The sequence below is a fragment of the Haliaeetus albicilla genome, chromosome 4, assembly GCF_947461875.1.
Source record: "Haliaeetus albicilla chromosome 4, bHalAlb1.1, whole genome shotgun sequence".
Lineage (NCBI taxonomy): Eukaryota > Metazoa > Chordata > Aves > Accipitriformes > Accipitridae > Haliaeetus > Haliaeetus albicilla.
Window position 1 is genome coordinate 54,092,719 of NC_091486.1, and position 19,448 is coordinate 54,112,166.

Consider the following 19,448-nt stretch of genomic DNA (forward strand, 5'->3'; position numbering starts at 1 on the left):
GAGCCGGGGGCGGGGCCCCGGGCGGTGGGCTGGGAGTTGGGGCGGGGTTTCGGCCTGGGGCGGGGCCGGAGAGAAGAGGGCGGGGTCGAAGAGAAGGGGCGGGGTCGAAGAGAAGGGGCAGGACCGTGGAGTAAGGGGCGGGGCCGGGAAGAAGGGGGCGGGGTCGCGGAGAAGGGTCCGGCGGGGTCTCGGCCCGGCGGGGTCCGAGGGTCCGGGGTCTCGCTGGAGCACGGGGCGCAGCCCGAGCCTCCCCCCTGCACCCCGGGGTGGGTGCCCCGCTGCCCGCGGGGTGTACGCGTCCCCACACCCCGGTCGCTGCCCACCGGTGCCCCCCTCGCCCCCCGGCCTTCCCTCTCACCTCGTGGGGACCACTAGCCGGCCGCGCAGGAGCCCGTGTTCCCCCCAACCCGGCTGGGCCCCAGGGGTGCCCAGTTCCCTGTCCCCACCGTCCCCGCACCCGGAGGGCCGGCCCTGCCACAGGGCTATTTTTGGGCCGTGGCGTGGCAGCCGTCCGGCAGTGCCAGGGGGCCCCACGTCTTGCCGCTTCGGCATCGCTCTCATTCCAGCCGGCGCCCGGGGAGCAGCGGCACGGCTCGACTCGGCACGGCACGGCCGATCCCCCGGCTTACGGACGGGGAGAGGTAAAGCCTTCGCCCGGCCACCGTGCCTCCTGGGCCGGGGGCTCCCCAGCACACGGGGCAGCTGGCTGCCTTCGCTGCCGGACCACCGTCGCGGGGGACATCCCAGGGCAGGGGAGACCCCGTTGCAGGGGACGCTCCCTCCTGGGGGCCACCCAGCCCTGGGGTCCCCTCCACCCCTGTCCTGGGGGACGCTTTGCTGCAGGGGATGCTCTGTTGCAGGGGACACCCCATCCCAAGAGACCCCCCGCTGCAGGGGCCATCCCAGCCGGCCCCACTGCCCCTGGCCCGCGATGGCAGGGGGAAGGGGCGCATTCGGGGCAGCCTTGTGCCGTGCCGCTCATAACCTAAAAATAGGCAGTGGCTCACAGGCCCCTGGGGGGGGGCAGGATTTGTCCTTTCCGCGGCAGCCACGGTGCTGCACAGGGGGCCCTCCAGGTGGTGCAGGGGGTGAAGCGGCGCGTGGGGGGCCGCTCTCTGCCCCACAGATGGCCGGTGGCATTTTCTCCCCACTGGGGAGCTGCTCGGAGCTGGAGAAGGCCAACTGCCACCCGCTGGTCTGCCTGCTCTGCCACGAGCCCTACCAGCACCCCTGCCTGCTCGACTGCTACCACAACTTCTGTGCCAGCTGCCTGCGGGGCCGCGCCAGCGACGGCCGCCTGCGCTGCCCACTCTGCGGGTAAGGGACAGATCCTGCCCAGGGGAGACGCCGGGACCAGGGCAGGCAGCACGTGGCTGGCAGCCTGGCCTGGCACTGCTCCCGCTGCTCCCCAAAGGTGTCCCCACCTGCCCTGGGCGGGTGTCCCCACCTCGTCCCCATCCCTGTCCCTGTCCCCATCCTCACAGGCACCCCTCGGTGGTGAGGGGGGGCACGGGGCTGCCCCCCGTGGACCGGCTCCTGCAGTTCCTGGTGGACAGCTCGGCCGACGGCGAGGAGGACGTGCAGTGCGCCAACTGCGACCGGCGCTGCGCCAAGGCGGTGAGGGCAGCGGGGCGGGCGGGCAGGGGACCCCTGCCGGGGCTGTGCCCGCCGCCAGCCACCCCCCCCGCCACGCAGGAGCTGGACACCATGTACTTCTGCAACACCTGTGGGCAGCCCCTCTGCGCCCCGTGCCGCGAGGAGACCCACCGTGCCAAGATGTTCGCCCGCCACGAGATTGTCTCCCTCTCCAAGCGCACCAAAGACATCCACAAGAAGTGCCGTGAGTAACGTGCCGCACCACACCGTGCCGCGCCACGCCGCGCCAGGCTGCCTGACACCCCCGTCCTTTGCAGCACTGCACGAGGAGCCCTACATCATGTTCTCCACCGAGAAGAAGTCCATGCTCTGCATCAACTGCTTCAGGGACATGCAGGGGTGAGCAGCCCCGGCCCCGTGCCTGCCCCGCACCCCATCCCGTCCCGTGCCCTGACCCCTGTGCCTGCAGGGAGAGCCGAGCGCACTGCATCGACATCGAGACGGCGTACATGCAGGGCTGCCAGCGGCTAGACCAGGCGGTGATGGTGAGCAGGGCCAGCGCGTCTCAGGGTGGGGGGAATAGGGGTGCGGTGCTGCCCACAGCGCCGCAGCCACCCCGCTGCCCCCGGGCAGGCCGTGAAGGAGCTGCAGACCTCCACGCGTGAGGCCATCGTCCTCCTCAAGGCCATGATCGAGGAGGTGCGCAACAGTGCCAGCGAGGAGGAGGCGGCCATCAACTCCCTCTTCGGCCGCATGCAGGTGCGGGGCAACTGCCGGCACATGGTGCCCTGCGCCCACGGGTGCCCAACGCACGGGCACGGCAGAGCCAGGGCAGCGGGAGGGGACTGGGGCAGCTACGGGGCACAGGGCGGCCGTGTCATTTGCAGGAACAGCTCTCCGAGAGGAAGAAGGCGCTCCTGAAAGCTGTGCAGAGGTGAGGGGCTGCGGGCTGAGCCCCCTCCCAGGGGTGTCCCCCCTCCTGGGGCGTGTTGGCGTGCCTTGGGGCCGGACGGCTCCCCGGCACCCCACAAAGGTTGTGCCAAGTCCCGCTCTGCTGCAGCCAGCACGAGGAGAAGGAGAAGGCGTTCAAGGAGCAGCTTGCCCACCTCGCCTCCCTGCTGCCCACCCTGCAGGTAGGACCCTGGGCCAGGCAGGGGCCAGGCTGGCATGGCCCGGATGGGTGCTGGTGGTGACATCCCCCCACGCACACAGGTCCACCTGGTGACCTGCTCGGCATTCCTGAGCTCTGCCAACAAAGCTGAATTCCTGGACCTGGGCTATGTGAGTAGTGCCAGCGCTGCAGGGCAGCCGGAGCATCCTGCCACGGTGCCATGAGGCGTCTGGTGCACCCCGCCAATGTGCTGCGAGGCAGCTGGAGCATCCCACCACGGTGCTACGGGGCGGCTGGTGCATGCTGCGGCGGTGCCGGGCTCACGGGCAGGGTGCCAGGCACCCCTCACCGCGCCTCACCGCTGCCTTTCAGCAATTGATGGAGAGGCTGCAGAGGATCGTCAAGCTGCCGCACCGCCTGCGGCCGGCCCAGACCAGCAAGGTAGAGCCCTGCCGCCCGCCTGGGGCTGAGCCCCTGCCCGCAGTGCCCCGTGGGCAGCCCCGGCTGCCGGCTCTATGCTGGCCCCAACGGTGCTCGCCCCCATCTCGCCCCCCAGATTAACAGCGAGTACCGGGCAGAGTTTGCCCGCTGCCTGGAGCCCCTGCTGATGCTCAGCCCCCGTCGCTCCGTGGTGGGCAGCGCCGGCGGCATCGGTCCTGGCATCGCTGGCACGAACATGTGAGGTGCTAGGATCACACCCGGCACTGGGGCGCATCCTGCCACGCGTGCCAAGCTTGCCCCCGCTGCTGCCCTTGAGCCCGTCACCTCGGCGGTGGCGCGGGAACAGCGCGGAGCACAGCTGCGCTGACGAACGACAGGCACGGGGGCTTCAAGTGACAGTTCTGGGAAGCGGGACGGGCGGGTGGGTGGGCAGCAGGCCTGGCAACAGGGTGCCTGGGTGACCCTGCGCCCTGCGTCCCAGCCCGGCCCCCCGCCACGGTCCCCGGAGGGCTGTGCCGGGGCCAGCTCCTGCTCGCCCGCACGGCCGCGGCGCCGCAGCCTCTTTGCCCGCCACTATTTTTATCAGAATTTCAGGGAAGTGCCCGGCCGTTCCTCGCCCAGGATATATTTAGGCCCGTTGATGTCACGGCAGCACCGGCCCTGCCAGGCGCTCCCGGCCGGAGAGGACAAACGGGCACTGCTGCCCCATGGGGACCACTCCTCACCCCCGGCCAGGCTCAGTGCCACAGGGCGGCTGAGCTCCTGGGGGCTGCTGGCCCCGGCGCAGGCAGGGGGAGCGCGGCGCTGCACGGTAGGACTGATGGCGGTGGGGCAGCAGAGCCGGGGCGGTGGGCAGCGCCGAGAGGCTGCGGGATGGGGGGAGACGCATGGGGCAGTGGCGCCTGCCAAGGGGCCAGGAGGTATCAGCGGTGAGGGAGCGAGCCGCATCCTTCCCTTCAGAAGGCGGCACATGCCGAGCTCGGCTCCTGCCTTCTCCGTGCCGCAGCTGGTCACAGAGCTGTGGGCATCAGGAGAGCTGCCCATGGAAACTTGACTTTCGGGGCAGCATAAGGCGCCTCCGACTGTCCCCGTGTGCTTGGGTGAGGGAAGGGACGTGCAGGGCTGGTGCGTCCCCAGGCACCCCAGGGGCGAGGGGTGGCAGGGCTGAGCCGGCGGCGTGGCCCCTGGCACCTCGCACCACCACTGCTCGCCTGCAGTACGCCGTTGTCACCCTCTCCACGCAGGCTCCCCGGTGGCCAATGCTCCAAGACCCTCATGGTGCCCAGCTGCCCCCCCACTGGTGATAAAATGTCCACTGGCCCCATCGTGCGGAAGCCGACGATGCACCGGTACATCAGCACCAAGGTCCTGCTGGCTGAGGGGCGCGAAACCCCCTTTGCCGAGCACTGCCGCAACTATGAGAACACCTACCGGGTAGGGAGCGTGGGTTGGGACGGGTCTGGGACGGGTCAGGATGGGACAGGAGGGTGCTGCTCACATGGCAGTGCCTCCTGGCCCCTGCAGATGCTGCAGACGGAGATCCAAGGCTTGAAGGACCAGGTGCAGGAGCTGCACCGTGACCTCACCAAGCACCACTCGCTCATCAAGACAGAGATCATGAGTGAGATCCTGCAGAAGTCCCTGCAGATGGATGTGCAGATCGCAGCTCACTACTCCGCCGTGGAGATGATGCGCAGCGTCTTTGAGGAGGTACAGTCAGCGCGCCCTGGCAGAGCAGGGTCCCTCCGTGCCGTGCCACGGCACGCTGCCTGGCTCCCTCTCCCCCCTTCCAGGTCTGGGAGGAGACGTACCAGCGGGTGGCAAACGAGCAGGAGATCTACGAAGGTACCAGCGACCCCACTCCTCTGGCCCCAAACTTCCTATGCCTGTGCCGGGGCAACAGCCATGGCCACAGCCCGCTCCTCTCGCCCCTCCAGCCCAGCTCCATGACCTGCTGCAGCTACGGCAGGAGAACAGCTGCCTGACCACCATCACCAAGCAGATCGCGCCCTACGTCCGCTCCATCGCCAAGGTGAAGGAGCGGCTGGAGCCCAGGTGAGGGGCATGGGGAGGCTTTTGGGGCTGGGGAGGACGTGGTCATGGCGGACACAGCCGTGGCTCACGCCCATTCCGCCGCAGGCTGCAGGAACCCCGGGAGCCCAAGGAGGAACAGGCACAGATGCTGCTCAAGATCTGTGACGACAGCAAAGCGGAGCCAAGGTAGGCAACAGCAAGCACCAGGGTGCCAAATTCCCTCTGCGCCCTTTCCCAGCCGCTGACCCTGCCAAGGTACCTTCCCTTCCCCAGAGACGCCTTGGCCGGTGGCAAGGAGGGGGCTCCGGCCAGCCCTGGGGAGGGCTACGTGCCCAGCAGCGACCCCGGAGAGCCCTCCCCAAAAAGCAAACACTGCTGCAGGGGCCAGCAGAAAAGCGGGGCTGAGAGCACCGCCCAGAAAGAGCTTGCACCATAGAGCCCGATGCCAAGCAAGTGCATGGAGCCGCTTGGCGCTCGCTGCACAAGCGCCATGCCCCGGTTGTCAACCGGCTCCTCTTGCCTTGTGCCACAAGCGAAGGCAGGAAAACACAGCCTGAGGAACACAGTGTCTGCAGCATATCAAAAGCCTGCCTTAGGGCGGCTTTGTTCATCTGAAAAAATAGTTGTCTTTATACTCTCCCTCTTGTGTGTTAGAGGTGAAATAAAAGCATGCAACTGTACGTGTCCACTTGGTTCTGTGGCTCTGGGCAAAATGGGCCTGCCGGCTTGGGGCATCCAGCCACTCTCAAAACCACAAAGTTTGCAAATGTGGCAGGGGGGGCGGAAAAAAAAACCCAACAACTAACCCTGGTGTAGGGCAGAGCCAGGAGCTCCACGAGCTCACCGCGGGGTCTCGGAGTGTCCTGTGAACTGCCGACAGGCAGCAGAGCAAAAACACAGGCAGGGTGCTAGAAAGAGGCACTGTGCTCATTGTGAACCTGCACTATTTAAAAACTTACCAACTCCTGCAGCACAGGAGGACAGGGTTTGGCAGCTTACTCTGGCTTTTCACTCAAGATTCCAACACCCTCCACATGCCTGGTGAGCTCCTGTCTCCTCACCAAGCTTCCAGTCACAGGATTCAGGAAAATAAAAGGTTTAGAGAGGCTGCTGGTCTCAAAAGCACCGAGAGGGCTCTAAAGGTTTTGCTCAAGGTGAAGTTTATCCCTTTCTTTTGGTGCCAATGTATCCTGCCTTGGGCAGACCTTGCTGCCGCACAGCTGGAACCAGGGTCAGAGGTAGCACTGGCACGCTCCCGTAAATTAGGATCAAAGTGCATTTACTACAAAGGACTTGAGAATAAAGCTTAGTTTTTGTTGTCAGCTCATGTCAAAGCCAAGCAATGATTGCTTTGTTTGGTTTTTTTTCAAAGTACATTTCTGCAAGTTCACGGCAGAAACAAAAAAAATAGTTAAAAATTAACTTGCCTGAGACATGCTGGCTACAACATCAGGTCACAGCTTCCATGAGGATGTGCGCTGGAGGCAGAGAAAAGCCTGAGCAGGGGCCTATGAGTGACTACGCGGAGAAATCAGTGCTATCAGGCTGGTGTATTTTCACGTTTGCTCTCTTCTCCCAAGCTAAAACCACGCTCAGTAAAAGACAATTTACCAGCAAAGGCATAAAGCCAATGCTCTGTGCAGAACACGCTCTGCAATACAAAGCAAACTCGGCAGAGGAAAGACTCTGCATTGGTTAAGTGAGGAGAGACAGAGAATTAACCTTGTCCCTGAGGCTGCGCAGCCCCATAAGTCACGGTGAGTCGTGGTCCTGCTTCAGCCCAACACTGGAGCGTTCTGAAAACCCACTGGGAATTGTAAAAGTAAGGATTCCAGTTTCGATGTTGTCACCACCACCTCAAGAGGTCTCCAAATAACCACCAGGCAGAAGTTGGCAATATTTTTACTTGTTTTTTTATAAAAAAAACAAAAACACAAAACAACAAACCAAAACTGAAGCAATATCCATCAGTGCCCCCTTTCCTGAGCCATACCACAGCACCTTCACCAAGGAACACCGCAAGCCCAAAGCGTGAACTGACAAGCAACTCGTTTCCATTCCAGCTAGGAAGAATAATGTAAAACTCAGTAAAACAGTGAACCTCTTTGGTATATAACAACAGAATAAGTTATACCACAAAGCTCGAGTAGGAACCATTTCCAAAATGGTAACGTTTAAAATAGCATTAGCTAGCCAAACTTTTTTCCCCGTTTGGAGAATTTCCCTAGAAGCATCTCCTAGTCGCACCGACATCCCAGCTTTCGCCTAAAAAAGCAGGCAAGAATCTCGAGCGCTAAAGCCCTCGGCAAGCCCAGCAGCTGGGGTTCTTTCCCAACCCAAAATCCTGGGATCTCTGCAGGACGGAGGCAGCCTGGCAGGCTAGGAAGCAGCATGATTTGGAAGCAGGAAGAGGGAACAGAGGTGGCGGCAGGGAGGCTCAGGAAAGCGGCGGCTGAAACGGTGACTCCCAAATTCACGGCAGCCCCCGAGGGAGGAAGTAGCGGGCTCACTCCCCTGCCACGTTTCACAGAGGCACTCGTGATCCAGCGGCATGAGGCGAGCAGAAGAATCCTCCCTGTGAGCGTTAACGCCTGGGAGAGAACCAATTGGTGCCGCGCCACCGGCTCTCCAGCAAGCAGAGGGTAGGTGGCCCCTGCACCTGAAGAGCGGAGAGCTGGAGGCCCACTCCTGTGAGCCGCCTGGGCGCCAGCTTGCAGAATCAGGCCTAAAGAGATTAAAGCCACACCGCCTGGCTTGCAAGGTCAAAAAGCTTTAAAATCGAATTATGCCATAGGACCAATCCGCTGACCGGCGCCTTTCCTGCATGGGGGTGGGAGGACAGACCTGTTCTCTGGAAGAACTGGTTCAGAGGCATTTACTGCAGCTGCTGCAGGCAGGAGGGTTCAATTCTCTTTAGGGTCGCTACAGGCTAAGTGATCTGGAAGATCCCTGAATGTGCAACGAAGGACTTATCTCGAGGAGGACGAGCAAGCTTCTGATCTGCTAGCGACGCGGCGGGCTGCCGAGCTCCGCAGCCCTTTCAGCTCCTCCCGGGCGGCCGGGAAATACCACCGGGCTACTCCCGGTGCCATGCAACATCCCTTGCCGTGCAGTGCCTGGAGCCGGGCATTCGCTCAGCCAGTTCGGTTTTCGCCTGCATTACAGTTCTACTCTGACTCCTCTAATAAAAGGGAGACCCGACGGCACCTTCCTTTTGTACTCCAGGTACTCTTCTCCAAAGAAGTGAATGAGTGTGATCTCCTCCTCCTCGATCCGCTCCCTGAAGAAGCGCCAGGACACCAGCGCGTAGCCCACCATACAGATGGGATTGCAGAGTAACACCTGCGAACAGACACCAGCGGTTAGCGTCCCCTCGCCTCCCAAAGAGACCGAGGCTGCCCCCCGCCCCCACATGCTAATCACCCTTCATTAAGTTTGCCATGAGGTCTGTCTAAATGGTCTCCAAAGAAAAGAAAAGATCCCAGCACCTTTTGTGGAACTTCATTCCGGGGAGAAATTAGTGCTTATGAAGAAAGCAGCCCATGGGCAGCTGCCGGCTCCTGCTGCCCCGGCCAAGAGCAGCGCCTTGGCTCTAGAGAGCCCACGCATGGCCACACTACTCCACGTGCAGTCTTTACCGTCTCTCTCCAGAGAAATGAAACCAAGTGCCAACCACCAGCCAACCACAAGAAGAGCGCGACTGAGGCAGCGCTGAGTTACAGCTCGACCGCAGCTGGCTTCCAGTTTACCTTCTGGCCGGGGCCCTGGGCACTCTTAGAGGGAGTTTTCTTTGCCAGCGTGGCACAGGACCGGTATTTGGCAGGAGCAAGGTTGAGTCTGACCACTTATGGAAGGCGTTTTGCCCACAGGGATGCAAGGAAACTCTAGACACCAGCTTTAGGCTAGCAGCAGATCGCACCCCGAGCCTTCGAGGGCATTCTGGCTCAAACCCCGGCCCCGCCACCCCTGCTTATTCCACACAGAAAATTAAGGTGATGGGGTCTCCCCCAAGACAGCGTGGGCCTGAGCGCTCGGGGTTCCCTGGCCCCTGGCATGCTGGTGGGAGGCAGGAGGCATCAAAACCCGCGACCGGCCACCGGTACCGCTGATCGCCGGCAGTTTGAGTCCCGTTACAGGTGCGGGGCAGCATTAAGAAGAAAGACCCGGGTTATAACACGGAAGTATCTGAGCGCGTTGTATACGGTACCTGTGTTCCAATACTCCAGTAAAACCATCCCACGTAAGATGGGTGCCGGAACCACCCATACACCCCACTTGTCACCAAAGTATGAGTATCCGATTTCTCATTCTGAACAATATGGTTGAAGTTGGAGCCAGCTGTGAGCATGGCCGCTTTCCTCAGACAATCCCCAAAGATCACCATCAACAACCCTACAGTACTCAGCCAGGTGATCTGCTTCAGCTCTGCAAGTGAATAAGGACGGGTCACAACAGGTTCGCACAGGTCACGCTCGCGGTGCGGGGGGTCACAGGGGCTTGGGTCGGCAGGTGGGCTTTTCCCCCACGTCTCAAAGCACGACAACATGTAAAACACAGCCAGCGTTCCACATGCTGCTGTCCCGCCACCAAAACAAATGAAAATAGCGTCCCCTGCCACAGAGTCACCCCCGACGCGGAGTCTGGACATCCTCGCGGTGGATCGCCCTGAGGGGAACCCAGCGCTGAGGCAGAGCCTGGCTTTTCGGTGTAGAGTAAAGCCAATGTAAAGCACAGCCAAGCAGATGCGCTCAGGCCGGACACGGGGAGCTTCACAGCCCGTGCTGCCGTTAAAAAGCAGGGAAGAACACCTCCCCTCTCCCAAAGAAAAGGAAGCACCCCAGGTTGGGCAAACAGCAACAGGTTTTGCCGATTTGATTTTATTCCAGGTCAAAAGAAGACGCCTAGACGTAAGTGAAGCGTCCTTCTTTGTACCACCAAAGTAGCTTGAAAGATGCAGGCAGAAAAGGGCTGAAGACCCGCTACGCGGCAAAGATGGCCTGGCATCCCCCCGCCCCCCAAGACCGAAACCGGGAGGCTTTGAGCACAGAGAGATTAAGGCCACATCAAAGCCCTCCTTTGCTGCCGCCACGGGTCAGCTAAGCGGGGGTCGCCAGCGCTCTGTTGCTGGGCTGGTGGGCCCCAGGCAAGGGCCCTGCAGCCGGGCAGAGCCAGGGGACGGCAGGCGGGAGGGTGAGCAGCAGGGAGGGACAGGGTGGCCGACCTGGGAAGAGGAGCTTCTCCAGCGTGAATTCCACCCAGGAGGAGAGGGCAGCCAGGTTGTACTCGAAGCTGTGGTTGAGCAGGAAGGAGTCCAGCGAGAGGCTGCGCGGATTGTTGATGGCTGTCACCAGGTACTCCGAGTAGTGGAAGAGGGAGAGGGAGCACATGTACCTGCGGCGGGAGAGAGGGAGGGAAAGCTTGCCAGGGCCGGGGGCCGCCGCGACCGCCCGGCCCCCCCGGGCCCTTCCCTTACCATCCGAAGTGGCGCCAGGCGGAGCGGCCGGTGCTGAGCAGCAGCCCACAGCCGAAGGCGAAGCCCAGGAAGCAGGCCCGGATGGCGATCTGCAAGCAGAGGAAGGGCCCGAGGGCGCTGCCGCCGCCACCGCCACCACCGGGCCCCGCCGCGGCCTTCCCCCCGGGCCCGCGGTCTCCCGGTCACCGTCGCCCCCCCCCCACCCCGAGGCCTCCTTCCTCCCTGCCGCCGCCCCCCCGGGGCCTCCCCCCCCGCCGCACCGGCCCCGCACCTTGTAGAGCGGTCGCGGGTAGAGCAGCAGCAGCGCCGCGTTGACGCCCGCCACGTGTAGGGCGAGCGCCAGGCGGCCGCGCAGGCCGGGGGCGGCCAGCAGGGCGGAGGGAGAGCCCAGAGCCACCGGCAGCGCCGCTACCGAGGCGCCCAGCAAGAAGGCGGCCAGGCTGGCGCGGGCCTCCCGGCCCAGCCGCCCCCGCCGCGGACCCGCCGCCGCCGCCGCCGCCATCATGGCGGCGCCCGCCCCGCCCGCGTCGCCCGGGCAACAGCCGCGCCGCTCTCGCGAGAGTTGCGCCCCGCGCAGGCGCAGTATCTCCCCTCGGGCAGCAGCGGCGCCGCGCAGGCGCACTGGCCGCCGCCGCCGGGGGCTGCGGGGCGCTCCCGGAGCCGGTTTTTCTTTCGGTTGGTGTTTAATGTCGCAGACCGGAGCACCGAGGGGCGAAGGCGCCGCTCCCGGCCCGGGCTGTAACCTTCCGGCCACCGTCCCCTCACCACCCGCCGGGCTGCGGCCTGCGCGCCCGCCCTCTCCCGCTGTGGGCCCGGCCAGGGCGTCGGGCCTCGGCCCCGGGGCCCTCTCTCTCTGGCCCCTGCCCCACGCCTGAGAGGCCCACAGGAACGTGGTGTACCCCGCGGGGGAGTGGAGGAAACCGGCCTGCGGGCCCCAGGGTGACGAGCTGCCTGGGGCCCTCAGGGGCCGGTCCCGGGACGGCAAGGGTGGCCGTGGGGCTGCGAGCCGCACCGGGCGGCTGCCCGCCGCAGCGACCAGCTGCCCAACTGCGGGGGCCGGTCGGGGGTTCCCGTTAGAAGAGGCAGATTTTCTGCAAAACAAGGGCGGGAGGCTGCTGTGCCACTCCGGGGACCCTGGGAGGGGCTGGGGGAAAGGCAAGGGGCAGGGGAAGCGGCGCGAGTTTTTGGAATAAATAAAGCTCCTCAGCCGGAATTGCTGCTGCTCGAGACAAAAAAATAAAAGACACCCCCATTTTATTTCAGTCAACGACAACAGACTTTATTTATGCCACAGGATTCCTTAAATAACTTAGATGTGCACAGAGAAACTACCTAGAGATGTCAACAAAATGGTCCGAGACATTCAGTGCGATACCGGGGCGCGTTTCCCGTCGCGAGTATCGCATGTAAGCTTTGGTGTGCAGTTTTAGGACATAACTGGCAAGTTTAACACAGCATCACAAAGACTCGCGGCCTCATGCATCCCTCGTGCCGCCACGCGCCTCTGCCCCGCTCCGGCACAGGCGTTCTGCTTACAGGATTCAATGGTGAAAACAGGGCTCCAGAGGTGAATGGCAAGCGACCGGGAAGGCTCCCGGCAGCTTTCAGGGCGCTTAGGCCACCTAAAGCACAAGGTCTACGGGCGCTAAACCAGTCAGCAGTGAAGCAACCACGCTGCCGCGGCAGCTCCGGCAGCAGGCTGGGGCGGGCGAAGGTGCGAGGCCCGGCGCGGACCAGACACAACACTAACGGGAACCCAGACGTTCGGCGGGTGAAGGCTGCGAGAGCGCGGGGCGGCACGGGACGGGATCACTGCTGGGCAGCCTGCTGCATCTGCGCCTGCCGCTTGGCTTTTGTCTGGAGGTACCTGCCCTTCCCTTCCTCAAAGCGCCGCTTCTCATCCTCCGTCTCCGTCTGCCGGTGACAGAAAGAAAGCAAAGCCACCGGTGTTAGCTGCCTTGGGGCCGCATGGTTCTCCCACGCCGCATCTTGCAAGCGTGTGTGGGAGGGAAATGTGTCTCCCCTTACAGGAAAAGTAAAGGAAAACCTGCGCTCCGTGACATATATCTTTTGACAGCTAAGGTACTCCTGCACAGAGCAGGAGGAGACCTGCGCGGGCTAAAATATTAATCAAGAAACAGCCCCTAGTCAGCAGCGCAGTGTCAGCAAAGCCCTGCTGGCTTCAGGAGAGCTAAAAATAGGCAGGAGGGCTGGAGCAGGGATGCCACGGAGAGCGGGGATGGGGGACGCAGGGGCCTCTGTCGCTGCTCAGGGTCCCCTCCCGCGCATCTCTGGTGCAGGCAGGAGAGGAAGCTGCAGAGCCTGCATGCAGCCTGTCCTCAACCGCGAGAAAGGAAACCCCCCGCCCCCAATGTCTCCACATTGGCAATTTTCAACCAGAAGAAATTTCAGAAAACAACCCTGAAGCCCGCTCTGGAAAGGCTCGTTCAGGCTCATACTTTGCTGCTGAAAAATTCAAGGGAAGAGGATTTGTTGGACAAAAAAGCCAGCTGGGGTCTGTCCCGGGAGGAGCAGGAGAGGGGCTGGCCCGGCTGGCTTGCAGCCCAGCGGGGAGAGCTCTTACCAGCAGCTGTGGGACAGGCAGGGGCTTCCCCTCCTTGCTCAGGGAGACGTAGGTGAAGAAGGCGCTGACGGCACGGTACCGCTCCCGAGGCTCATCCACAAATGGGTCAGCATCCACAAAGACTTCGATTTCCATGGATTTATTGCTTGTGAAGGTCATGCGCCCCGAAATGGTGATGACGCTGCCTGCGAAGTGGAGAGGGGCCGGTTAAGCAGGTGGCCCCCACTTCTGCTCAGAGGAAGGGAGCAAGGGGTACCCCGCATGTTTAATGCTTAAGCCACATCTTAAGCGGAGCTTCTCAGCACAGGACAAGTCTAACGGGGACTAAATTTCTCTGCCACTGTGTCCCTAGCATGCACCCAGGGGAACCAGGACGTGGCACCGCAGGACAGCAAAATGCCCGCCCCCACCCCCGGTACCTTTTTTGATCTTCTCGTGGAAGTTGATGGCGTCCACCGAGGCGGTGACGATGTTGGTCTTGCAGTGGCGGGCAGCCACAATCCCGGCAACCTCGTCCATGAGCTTCATGGTGACACCTGGGTGGGGGGAGGCAGAGGGTCCTGTCTCAGGGAGGCCAGTGGGATTTGGGAAAAACCACGCGTAGGTTGGCAAGGCCTTTGCGTGACCAAAGCTACGCCGAGGAGTTGGACCAGAGATTCAATCTTCACTGCAGGAAAGCCCCGGTACCAGCACAAAGATTCCTGTCAAGAGTACCACCAGGGCGACATCCTCACAGACCTGGGCTTACGATTTAGGCCAGCTCTGGCTCTCCCAAACATCTTTAAGCAAACCTCAGCCTTGCAAGGCAGGATCAGTCCCACAAACCTCCTGCTTGGAAAAAGCTCTAAGCTGCATTGTTGTGGTTTGGGTTTATTTTTTCAAGGATGCAACTAGATGAAGAGCAGCATCCAGCGTCGTCCTGGCCCTCGGCAAACATGCCTCTCCCCGGGCTCACACCGCACCCATGTGTCCGCCCTGCCCTGCCTCCCTGGCAGGCAAGAGGCACTGCCAGCCAAGAGGAAATTACTCCAGCAAATTGCAGTCATTGTACGCTGGGTGTTTAGATTTGCAATTTAAGAGATGATGACAAAATTGTAGTATTTACAGCTTGAGTATGTCAGTTTTCAGGGCCTTTTTTTAAGCATAGAAAAAGACAAAGCTTTTATCACAGCTGAAGCAACACCAAACCTTACAGAGAGCGGGAATAGGCCTGCATGCCTTCAGAGGTGGAGCCCACCTCCCGAAAACACCGAGACACACGAGTCGCTCTCAAACCGTGCTTCCGCTCCAGAGAAAAAACAGCCCAGCCATTGAATGGGGCAGCGCTCGCTCACCTCCATGCACGAAGCCCAGCAGCGTGCAGTCCGATGGTCCCACCAGGTGGATCAGGCTGGACTGGCTATAGCTGACGGTGTGCGGCTCTGGTTAGAGAAAGAGAGCAAAGTGGAGGTCAGAGCTGCTCGGCCAGCACCCGTACGCCACCGTATGCCCCTGTCTTAAGCCATCTGAAAGAAGAAAACGTACGGCTGGCTTGTGCAAAGCTGAAGTATGTTCCAATCAGCATTTAAATTGGCCCTGAGAAGCCCTGAGAGCAGAGGCTATTCACAACCTGATGGGCTGCCACCTCCTTCTAATGCCTCCCCATCAATTTTATTCCAGCTCAGCTCGTTTCTTCTTTTAAAGCTTTCAAAGAGCCCAAAAGCAAACGGGAGTGAACTGGACAGATGTGTGGCTGTATGCTTTCCCTCCTCAGGCCACCAGCCGCAGCTGAATCTCCCCAAACCTGCCGCTCAGCGGCGTCTCCAAAGAGCCACACTTTGCCCTTGGCATGAAGACCTCGGCCCCCACACCCCCCAGCCCCAGCACAGGCCGGTGACCTCTGACTCGCCACTAAATCCAGGCGACAGAAATCACACCCTCCAACTGCCAGCAGAGGAAACCCGTTCTCGGGGTTGGCTGCTTTTTCTGTCTAAAGAGAGACGCTAAGGGTGCTTAGCGCAGGAAAAACCAACCGAGCCCCCGACCGCTCGGCATCACCTCCTTGGGGAGGACACCCGCATGGCAGCGCCTTTGAAGCCTTACCTTTTGTCTGCCTATCTGTGAGCAGAAAGAACAGAGGGGAAAAAAGCATTTGAGCAACATTCATCCCGCATCACCCCCCCGACGATGCCCACATGCCACCTCTCCACCTCTGCCCAAGGACCATGGCCAGTCCTGGAGGCCACCAGCCGCTCACCCCTTTGGCTCGCCATCAGCGCTGCCACTGTGTTTCCAGAAGCCAGGGCAATGCTTTCGATAGGAAAGGTATCCCCAGCGCTCCCTTAGGGAGAGCGTGACCCCCAGCTCCTCCCCATAGCTCATCCTCCCCTTCAAACACCAGCCGATGAACTTCTTGCTAAAACCTGGCTTCCAGAGAGGGGCTGCAGCTGCAGAGTGTGCAAAACCCTCGCCCAACGCTTGCATTTACCCTACGCTAAGCAAAACTAGCTCCCGCTGCCCAGAAGAGCACGAGGGATGCAGGGAGCAGTGGCAGGAACCATGTTTTGGCAGAGGCCATCCCACTCACCAGCCCCAGCGGGGGATCACAGGTGCCCACCCAGCTCCCCCTCCGCTCCCACACCACGGCTCCAAAATCCCAGCCCCCTCCCCAGCGCAGCGTTTCGGAGCGCGCGCTTGCAGCCACGGGTGCCTGGGGACAGCTGGAGCTGCCTCAAGGACCGGTTTGGCCTCCCAGCATCGCCAGGATGCTTCCACAGGCCACGCACCGCCCGCGTTACCTGGGTTGATGACAGGGAAGATCACGTCGCCATTTCTCTGCTTAGTTTCCAGCCTATCCAGCTTTTGCTCCTCATAGCGCTTCTTCCCCTCGTCCTCCTGCTCCTTTCTGGCATACTGGAAGGAAAGGCTGGTAAAAACTGGGTTGGCAAAGCCACTGGCACAGCCAGAGGTGCCGACGGGGCTAGGTTAGTGCCGTTCTCCCGGAGAGGGCGAGCTCCGCTTTTTGGGGAGCAAAGCGAGCCATCCTACCTGGATGGGGGGAACCTCAAGGACCTTGTTCACGTTCTTCAGGGACAGTGGCACGTACCACAGCGTTGCCTTGTTCGTCACCTTCTTTGCCCCTGGAGGGGAGGGGGACAGAGGGTGACCGTGCTGACGCCAGCAGCCCTTCACCTGCTACCGGCGCTGCCACAGTCCGGGGCCTGCCACACACCAGCGATGCCGCCGGCAGCAGGCAGCCCCCTGCCCTGCCAGCTCCTGCTGGGCTTTGGCTTAGAGCAGATGTGACGATGCGCTTTTGGGAAGGCGACCCGGCAAGCGCAGCTGGTTGCCACAGTGACGGCAGGAAAAGGGCCTTTCTCAGGCCAAAGGCAGCCATGGGCAGCAAACCAGGCAGGAGGAGCTACCAGCGGGTTTTGCCATTCTTCGCTAAAAGTGATCAATGGAACTGTAGTCCCCAGGGAGCCTGCTTGGCTTCCCTTCCCAGCGCCACCACCCCCCGCCGCCGCCCCCAGCACTGTCAATAAAAAGGCAAGATCTCCCCTCTGCCCCATGCTGCTGGCAACGGTGGGCGGAGGACGGGGTCACCGCTGTGAGCTCTCAGCTTACACCACAGTTATTCCCAGAGTTTTGGGAGAGGACTGCTGGCAGCCACCCACCTGTTAAGATGTTTTCGGACATGACGTTGACCTGGACCTCCACAGAGTGCCGGGAGGTGTAGGTTATCTCGGCGCTGACGTTGGCCACCTCGCCGATGCACACTGGAGAGAGGAAGTCCGTCCGCTCCACCCGCGCCAGCGCGGCCACACAGGGCTCCTGGGGATGGCAGGACAGGGAGGGTAGCGGCTGCAGCCACACCGTGCAAGACCGCAGCCGGCGGCTACCCAGGGCCAGCCTGTGCCGTGCGCGGCTCTGGCACTTCCACCTCCGCCTTATCAGCCAGTGGCTGTGCTTCCTTCCCGGCCTGTAACCGGCACCGGGGCCGCCTCTGACTCGCCCTTCGCAGGAGTTAAACCATGAGTGGCGGCATAATAATGGTTCTGCTTGTAAAACACAGTTTCAGCAGGATGCTTCTGGCTACCGGGCTCATGCCCCGGCAGCAGCAGAGCCACCGGCGGTTTGCACGCAGAAGCGAGTGCTTCCGGTGTGGGGGGATGACCGGGGAGGCCCCCAGGGATGCCCAGCCATCCCGGGGGACCCCCGCGTCCCAGCAGAACCCTGTGGCACGGCAGGGGGGTCAGAGAGTCACCGAACTGGAGCCCTGCAGGTGCTCCAGTGCCTACTCACCCCAGCTTGGGAGTTGCAGTGGCGGGTGCTGATGATGGCTCCCGCCTCCTCGATCATCTTCAGGATGGTTCCCCCATGGACATTCCCCGCGACATTGGCGTCGTCCGGGCGCATGATCCTGCCAGGAGAGGGACACAGGAGCTTGCACCCCCCCTGCCGTGCCCCCAGCCCGGGTCCCGGTGCAGCCACCCAGAGGCACTGCCATCACCCTACCAGATGAGCTGCTGGGCCATCTCACCACGCTGAAGCCAGCAACGTCACTGGCGCTGCCTGCGCGCGGCTTCCTGTGAGCGGTGGTGGAAACCGCCCTAAATTACCGCTGGGAGTGGAAGGAGGCATTGCCCCTCTGCCGGGGGCAGCCGGCTGCTCGGTTTGGACTGCATCTCACCACCACCCCACTGCAGCAAACCGAGACGAGCTGGGCACGTGCCACCGCTTGACCCGGCTTCCTGGCAGCAGCAGCGGCGGCTTTTGCCGGAGCGGCAAATAATCAACCGGAGGAGGGAAGGCGAGGCGCGGTGGCGATGGGGCAATGGCTGTGTGCCGGCCTGAAGAGGAGCTGTGCTTCGGCAAGGCGGCCATGCCAAGGAGCCGCAGCGGGCAAACGCAGGAAAACCAGGGTGCGCCCTGCCCGCCCTGCCAGCTCACACCCACTGGGGAAGGGCACCGGTTACCGGGTGCCGTCACCCCGGCGCAGGCTGCGTCACGGGCGCGGGCAGCGCTGCCGGTGCAGGCGGCGTGACCAGTGCAGGCGGAGTGCCTGAGTGCAGGCGGCGTGGCCGGTGCCGGCAGCAGTGCGGGTAGCACCGCCGGTAGCATCCCGGTTGCAGGCCGGCCCCGGCCCCGGAGCCCGCCCGCGGTACCCCCGGCCCGCCTGCCCTCCCCTGCCCAGCCCTCCCCTGGATCCCCGGCAGCGGGCGGCGCGGCGGGGCCGTACCTGGACACCTGGATGGCGGCCGGCCCCGGGCCCGCGGCCCCCCGCTCCGACATGGCGGCACCGGCGCCCCGCCCGTCAACGGCGCTGCGGCACCACCACGCCTCGCCACGCCACGCCCCCTCCGGGGACCCGCCCACCCCCCCGCGCGCCGCCCCATTGGCGGGCAGCGGCTCGCCACGCCCCCGCGCCGGCACTGGGGGGCGGGGCCGGCGCTCTGCCGGCTGGCGCCGCGCGGGGGCGCAGCGGGGAGCTGGGAGGGGCGGGGGGCGGAGCTCCGGGGCCCGGGGGGCGGAGCTCCGGTCCCGCCCGGGGAGCTGTGTGCGCCCCACCGGGACGGGGGGTCCCTCCGCCTCCCCGCGCTCGCCCGCCTGCTCCGGGGTGAGCCCTGCCTGCGTGGCGGCTGACGGATGACACGAGCTTCGGGCCGGCACGGGCAGCTGCCGGCACCTGCCGGCGGGCAGCCTCCCTGCCTCCCTCCTTCCACGGCGCTGGAGGCTCTCTCCGGTTGGGAAAGAGCTCGGCGGGGTGCCCAGGGGTCCCAGGGCGGGGGGAGGCGGCGGGCCCGAGCAGGCAGTGGCGGATCGCTGCCGAGCGCAGGATGGGGCAGGGACGGAGGGGGCGCGGGCCAGGGCCGGGGGCGCGGGGGGCCGCGGCACTCGTGTCCTTGTCCGAGGGTCCCGGGGCTGCGGGGCGGCCCGGGGGTGCCGGAGCTCTCACCTTGCGCAGCTCGGCGGCGGCAGGAGGGGGCCTGGAGGGGCTGTGGGGCGGCGCCCACCGGGGTCATGGTGCTCCGGTACCGGTACCGGTACCGCCGCCGCCTTTACCGGCCGCCGGCGGGGCAGGACGGGCTGGACGGCGGCGCCGCTGTCCGCGGTGCTGAAGGCGCGGCGCCGGCGCTGTCCGCGGTGCTGACGGCGGGGGTGTCCCAGCCTGACCGCGCCCGGGGTAACCGCCGCCGCCCGCGCTGCCCACGGGTCCCGCCGTCGGT

At 63.4% G+C, this 19,448-nt stretch overlaps 3 protein-coding genes across 10 annotated transcripts; 1 reads left to right on the forward strand and 2 right to left on the reverse strand.

The window, feature by feature from the left end:
• The first annotated feature begins 485 nt into the window (after window positions 1-485).
• Window positions 486-8,542, forward strand: RNF207 (ring finger protein 207). 7 transcript variants are annotated; one of them, XM_069782880.1, is made up of 18 exons: window positions 486-641; window positions 1,127-1,317; window positions 1,485-1,617; window positions 1,696-1,840; window positions 1,914-1,995; window positions 2,066-2,141; window positions 2,230-2,355; window positions 2,484-2,530; window positions 2,657-2,729; window positions 2,809-2,877; window positions 3,080-3,148; window positions 3,264-3,385; window positions 4,393-4,582; window positions 4,673-4,858; window positions 4,942-4,993; window positions 5,086-5,203; window positions 5,288-5,368; window positions 5,438-5,862. In XM_069782880.1, exons 2-18 carry the CDS (start codon window positions 1,127-1,129, stop codon window positions 5,616-5,618), a joined length of 1,941 nt encoding a protein of 646 aa, XP_069638981.1. In that variant the 5' UTR covers window positions 486-641; the 3' UTR covers window positions 5,619-5,862. The 7 variants fall into 7 exon arrangements, with proteins under 7 accessions (XP_069638981.1, XP_069638983.1, XP_069638985.1 ...); XM_069782882.1 differs by having other exon boundaries at window positions 1,735-1,840; XM_069782881.1 differs by having other exon boundaries at window positions 487-641; window positions 5,456-5,862.
• ICMT (isoprenylcysteine carboxyl methyltransferase) lies at window positions 7,069-11,198 on the reverse strand. Its single transcript, XM_069782888.1, has 5 exons — window positions 10,927-11,198; window positions 10,656-10,744; window positions 10,404-10,573; window positions 9,390-9,607; window positions 7,069-8,524 (listed from the first exon to the last, which is right to left on the reverse strand). Exons 1-5 carry the CDS (start codon window positions 11,158-11,160, stop codon window positions 8,342-8,344), a joined length of 894 nt encoding a protein of 297 aa, XP_069638989.1. The 5' UTR covers window positions 11,161-11,198; the 3' UTR covers window positions 7,069-8,341.
• A 709-nt stretch (window positions 11,199-11,907) lies between these two features.
• On the reverse strand, window positions 11,908-18,593 carry ACOT7 (acyl-CoA thioesterase 7). Of its 2 annotated transcripts, XM_069782885.1 has the most exons (10): window positions 18,461-18,593; window positions 17,524-17,641; window positions 16,896-17,052; window positions 16,267-16,358; window positions 16,017-16,131; window positions 15,322-15,336; window positions 14,574-14,660; window positions 13,659-13,775; window positions 13,240-13,424; window positions 11,908-12,569 (listed from the first exon to the last, which is right to left on the reverse strand). In XM_069782885.1, the coding sequence occupies exons 1-10, from the start codon at window positions 18,511-18,513 to the stop codon at window positions 12,465-12,467; spliced, it is 1,044 nt and encodes a 347-aa protein (XP_069638986.1). In that variant the 5' UTR covers window positions 18,514-18,593; the 3' UTR covers window positions 11,908-12,464. The 2 variants fall into 2 exon arrangements, with proteins under 2 accessions (XP_069638986.1, XP_069638987.1); XM_069782886.1 differs by lacking the exon at window positions 15,322-15,336.
• Between the last annotated feature and the right edge of the window lie 855 nt (window positions 18,594-19,448).

Bases quoted from the DNA above. Each gene is read 5' to 3' on its own strand.
- ICMT (XM_069782888.1), bottom strand. From the start codon at position 11,160: ATGATGGCGGCGGCGGCGGCGGCGGGTCCGCGGCGGGGGCGGCTGGGC. The intron at 10,745-10,926 runs GTGCGGGGCCGG...CTCTGCTTGCAG, and splicing joins ACCCGCGACCGCTCTACAAG to ATCGCCATCCGGGCCTGCTT. The intron at 10,574-10,655 runs GTAAGGGAAGGG...CTCCCGCCGCAG, and splicing joins GCCTGGCGCCACTTCGGATG to GTACATGTGCTCCCTCTCCC.
- RNF207 (XM_069782878.1), top strand. From the start codon at position 1,127: ATGGCCGGTGGCATTTTCTCCCCACTGGGGAGCTGCTCGGAGCTGGAG. The intron at 1,841-1,913 runs GTGAGTAACGTG...CGTCCTTTGCAG, and splicing joins AGACATCCACAAGAAGTGCC to CACTGCACGAGGAGCCCTAC. The intron at 5,369-5,437 runs GTAGGCAACAGC...GACCCTGCCAAG, and splicing joins GACAGCAAAGCGGAGCCAAG to GTACCTTCCCTTCCCCAGAG.
- ACOT7 (XM_069782885.1), bottom strand. From the start codon at position 18,513: ATGTCGGAGCGGGGGGCCGCGGGCCCGGGGCCGGCCGCCATCCAGGTG. The intron at 13,776-14,573 runs GTGAGCGAGCGC...CCCCCCACCCAG, and splicing joins GCTGGGCTTCGTGCATGGAG to GTGTCACCATGAAGCTCATG. The intron at 12,570-13,239 runs GTAAGAGCTCTC...TGTCACCGGCAG, and splicing joins TGCCTGTCCCACAGCTGCTG to ACGGAGACGGAGGATGAGAA.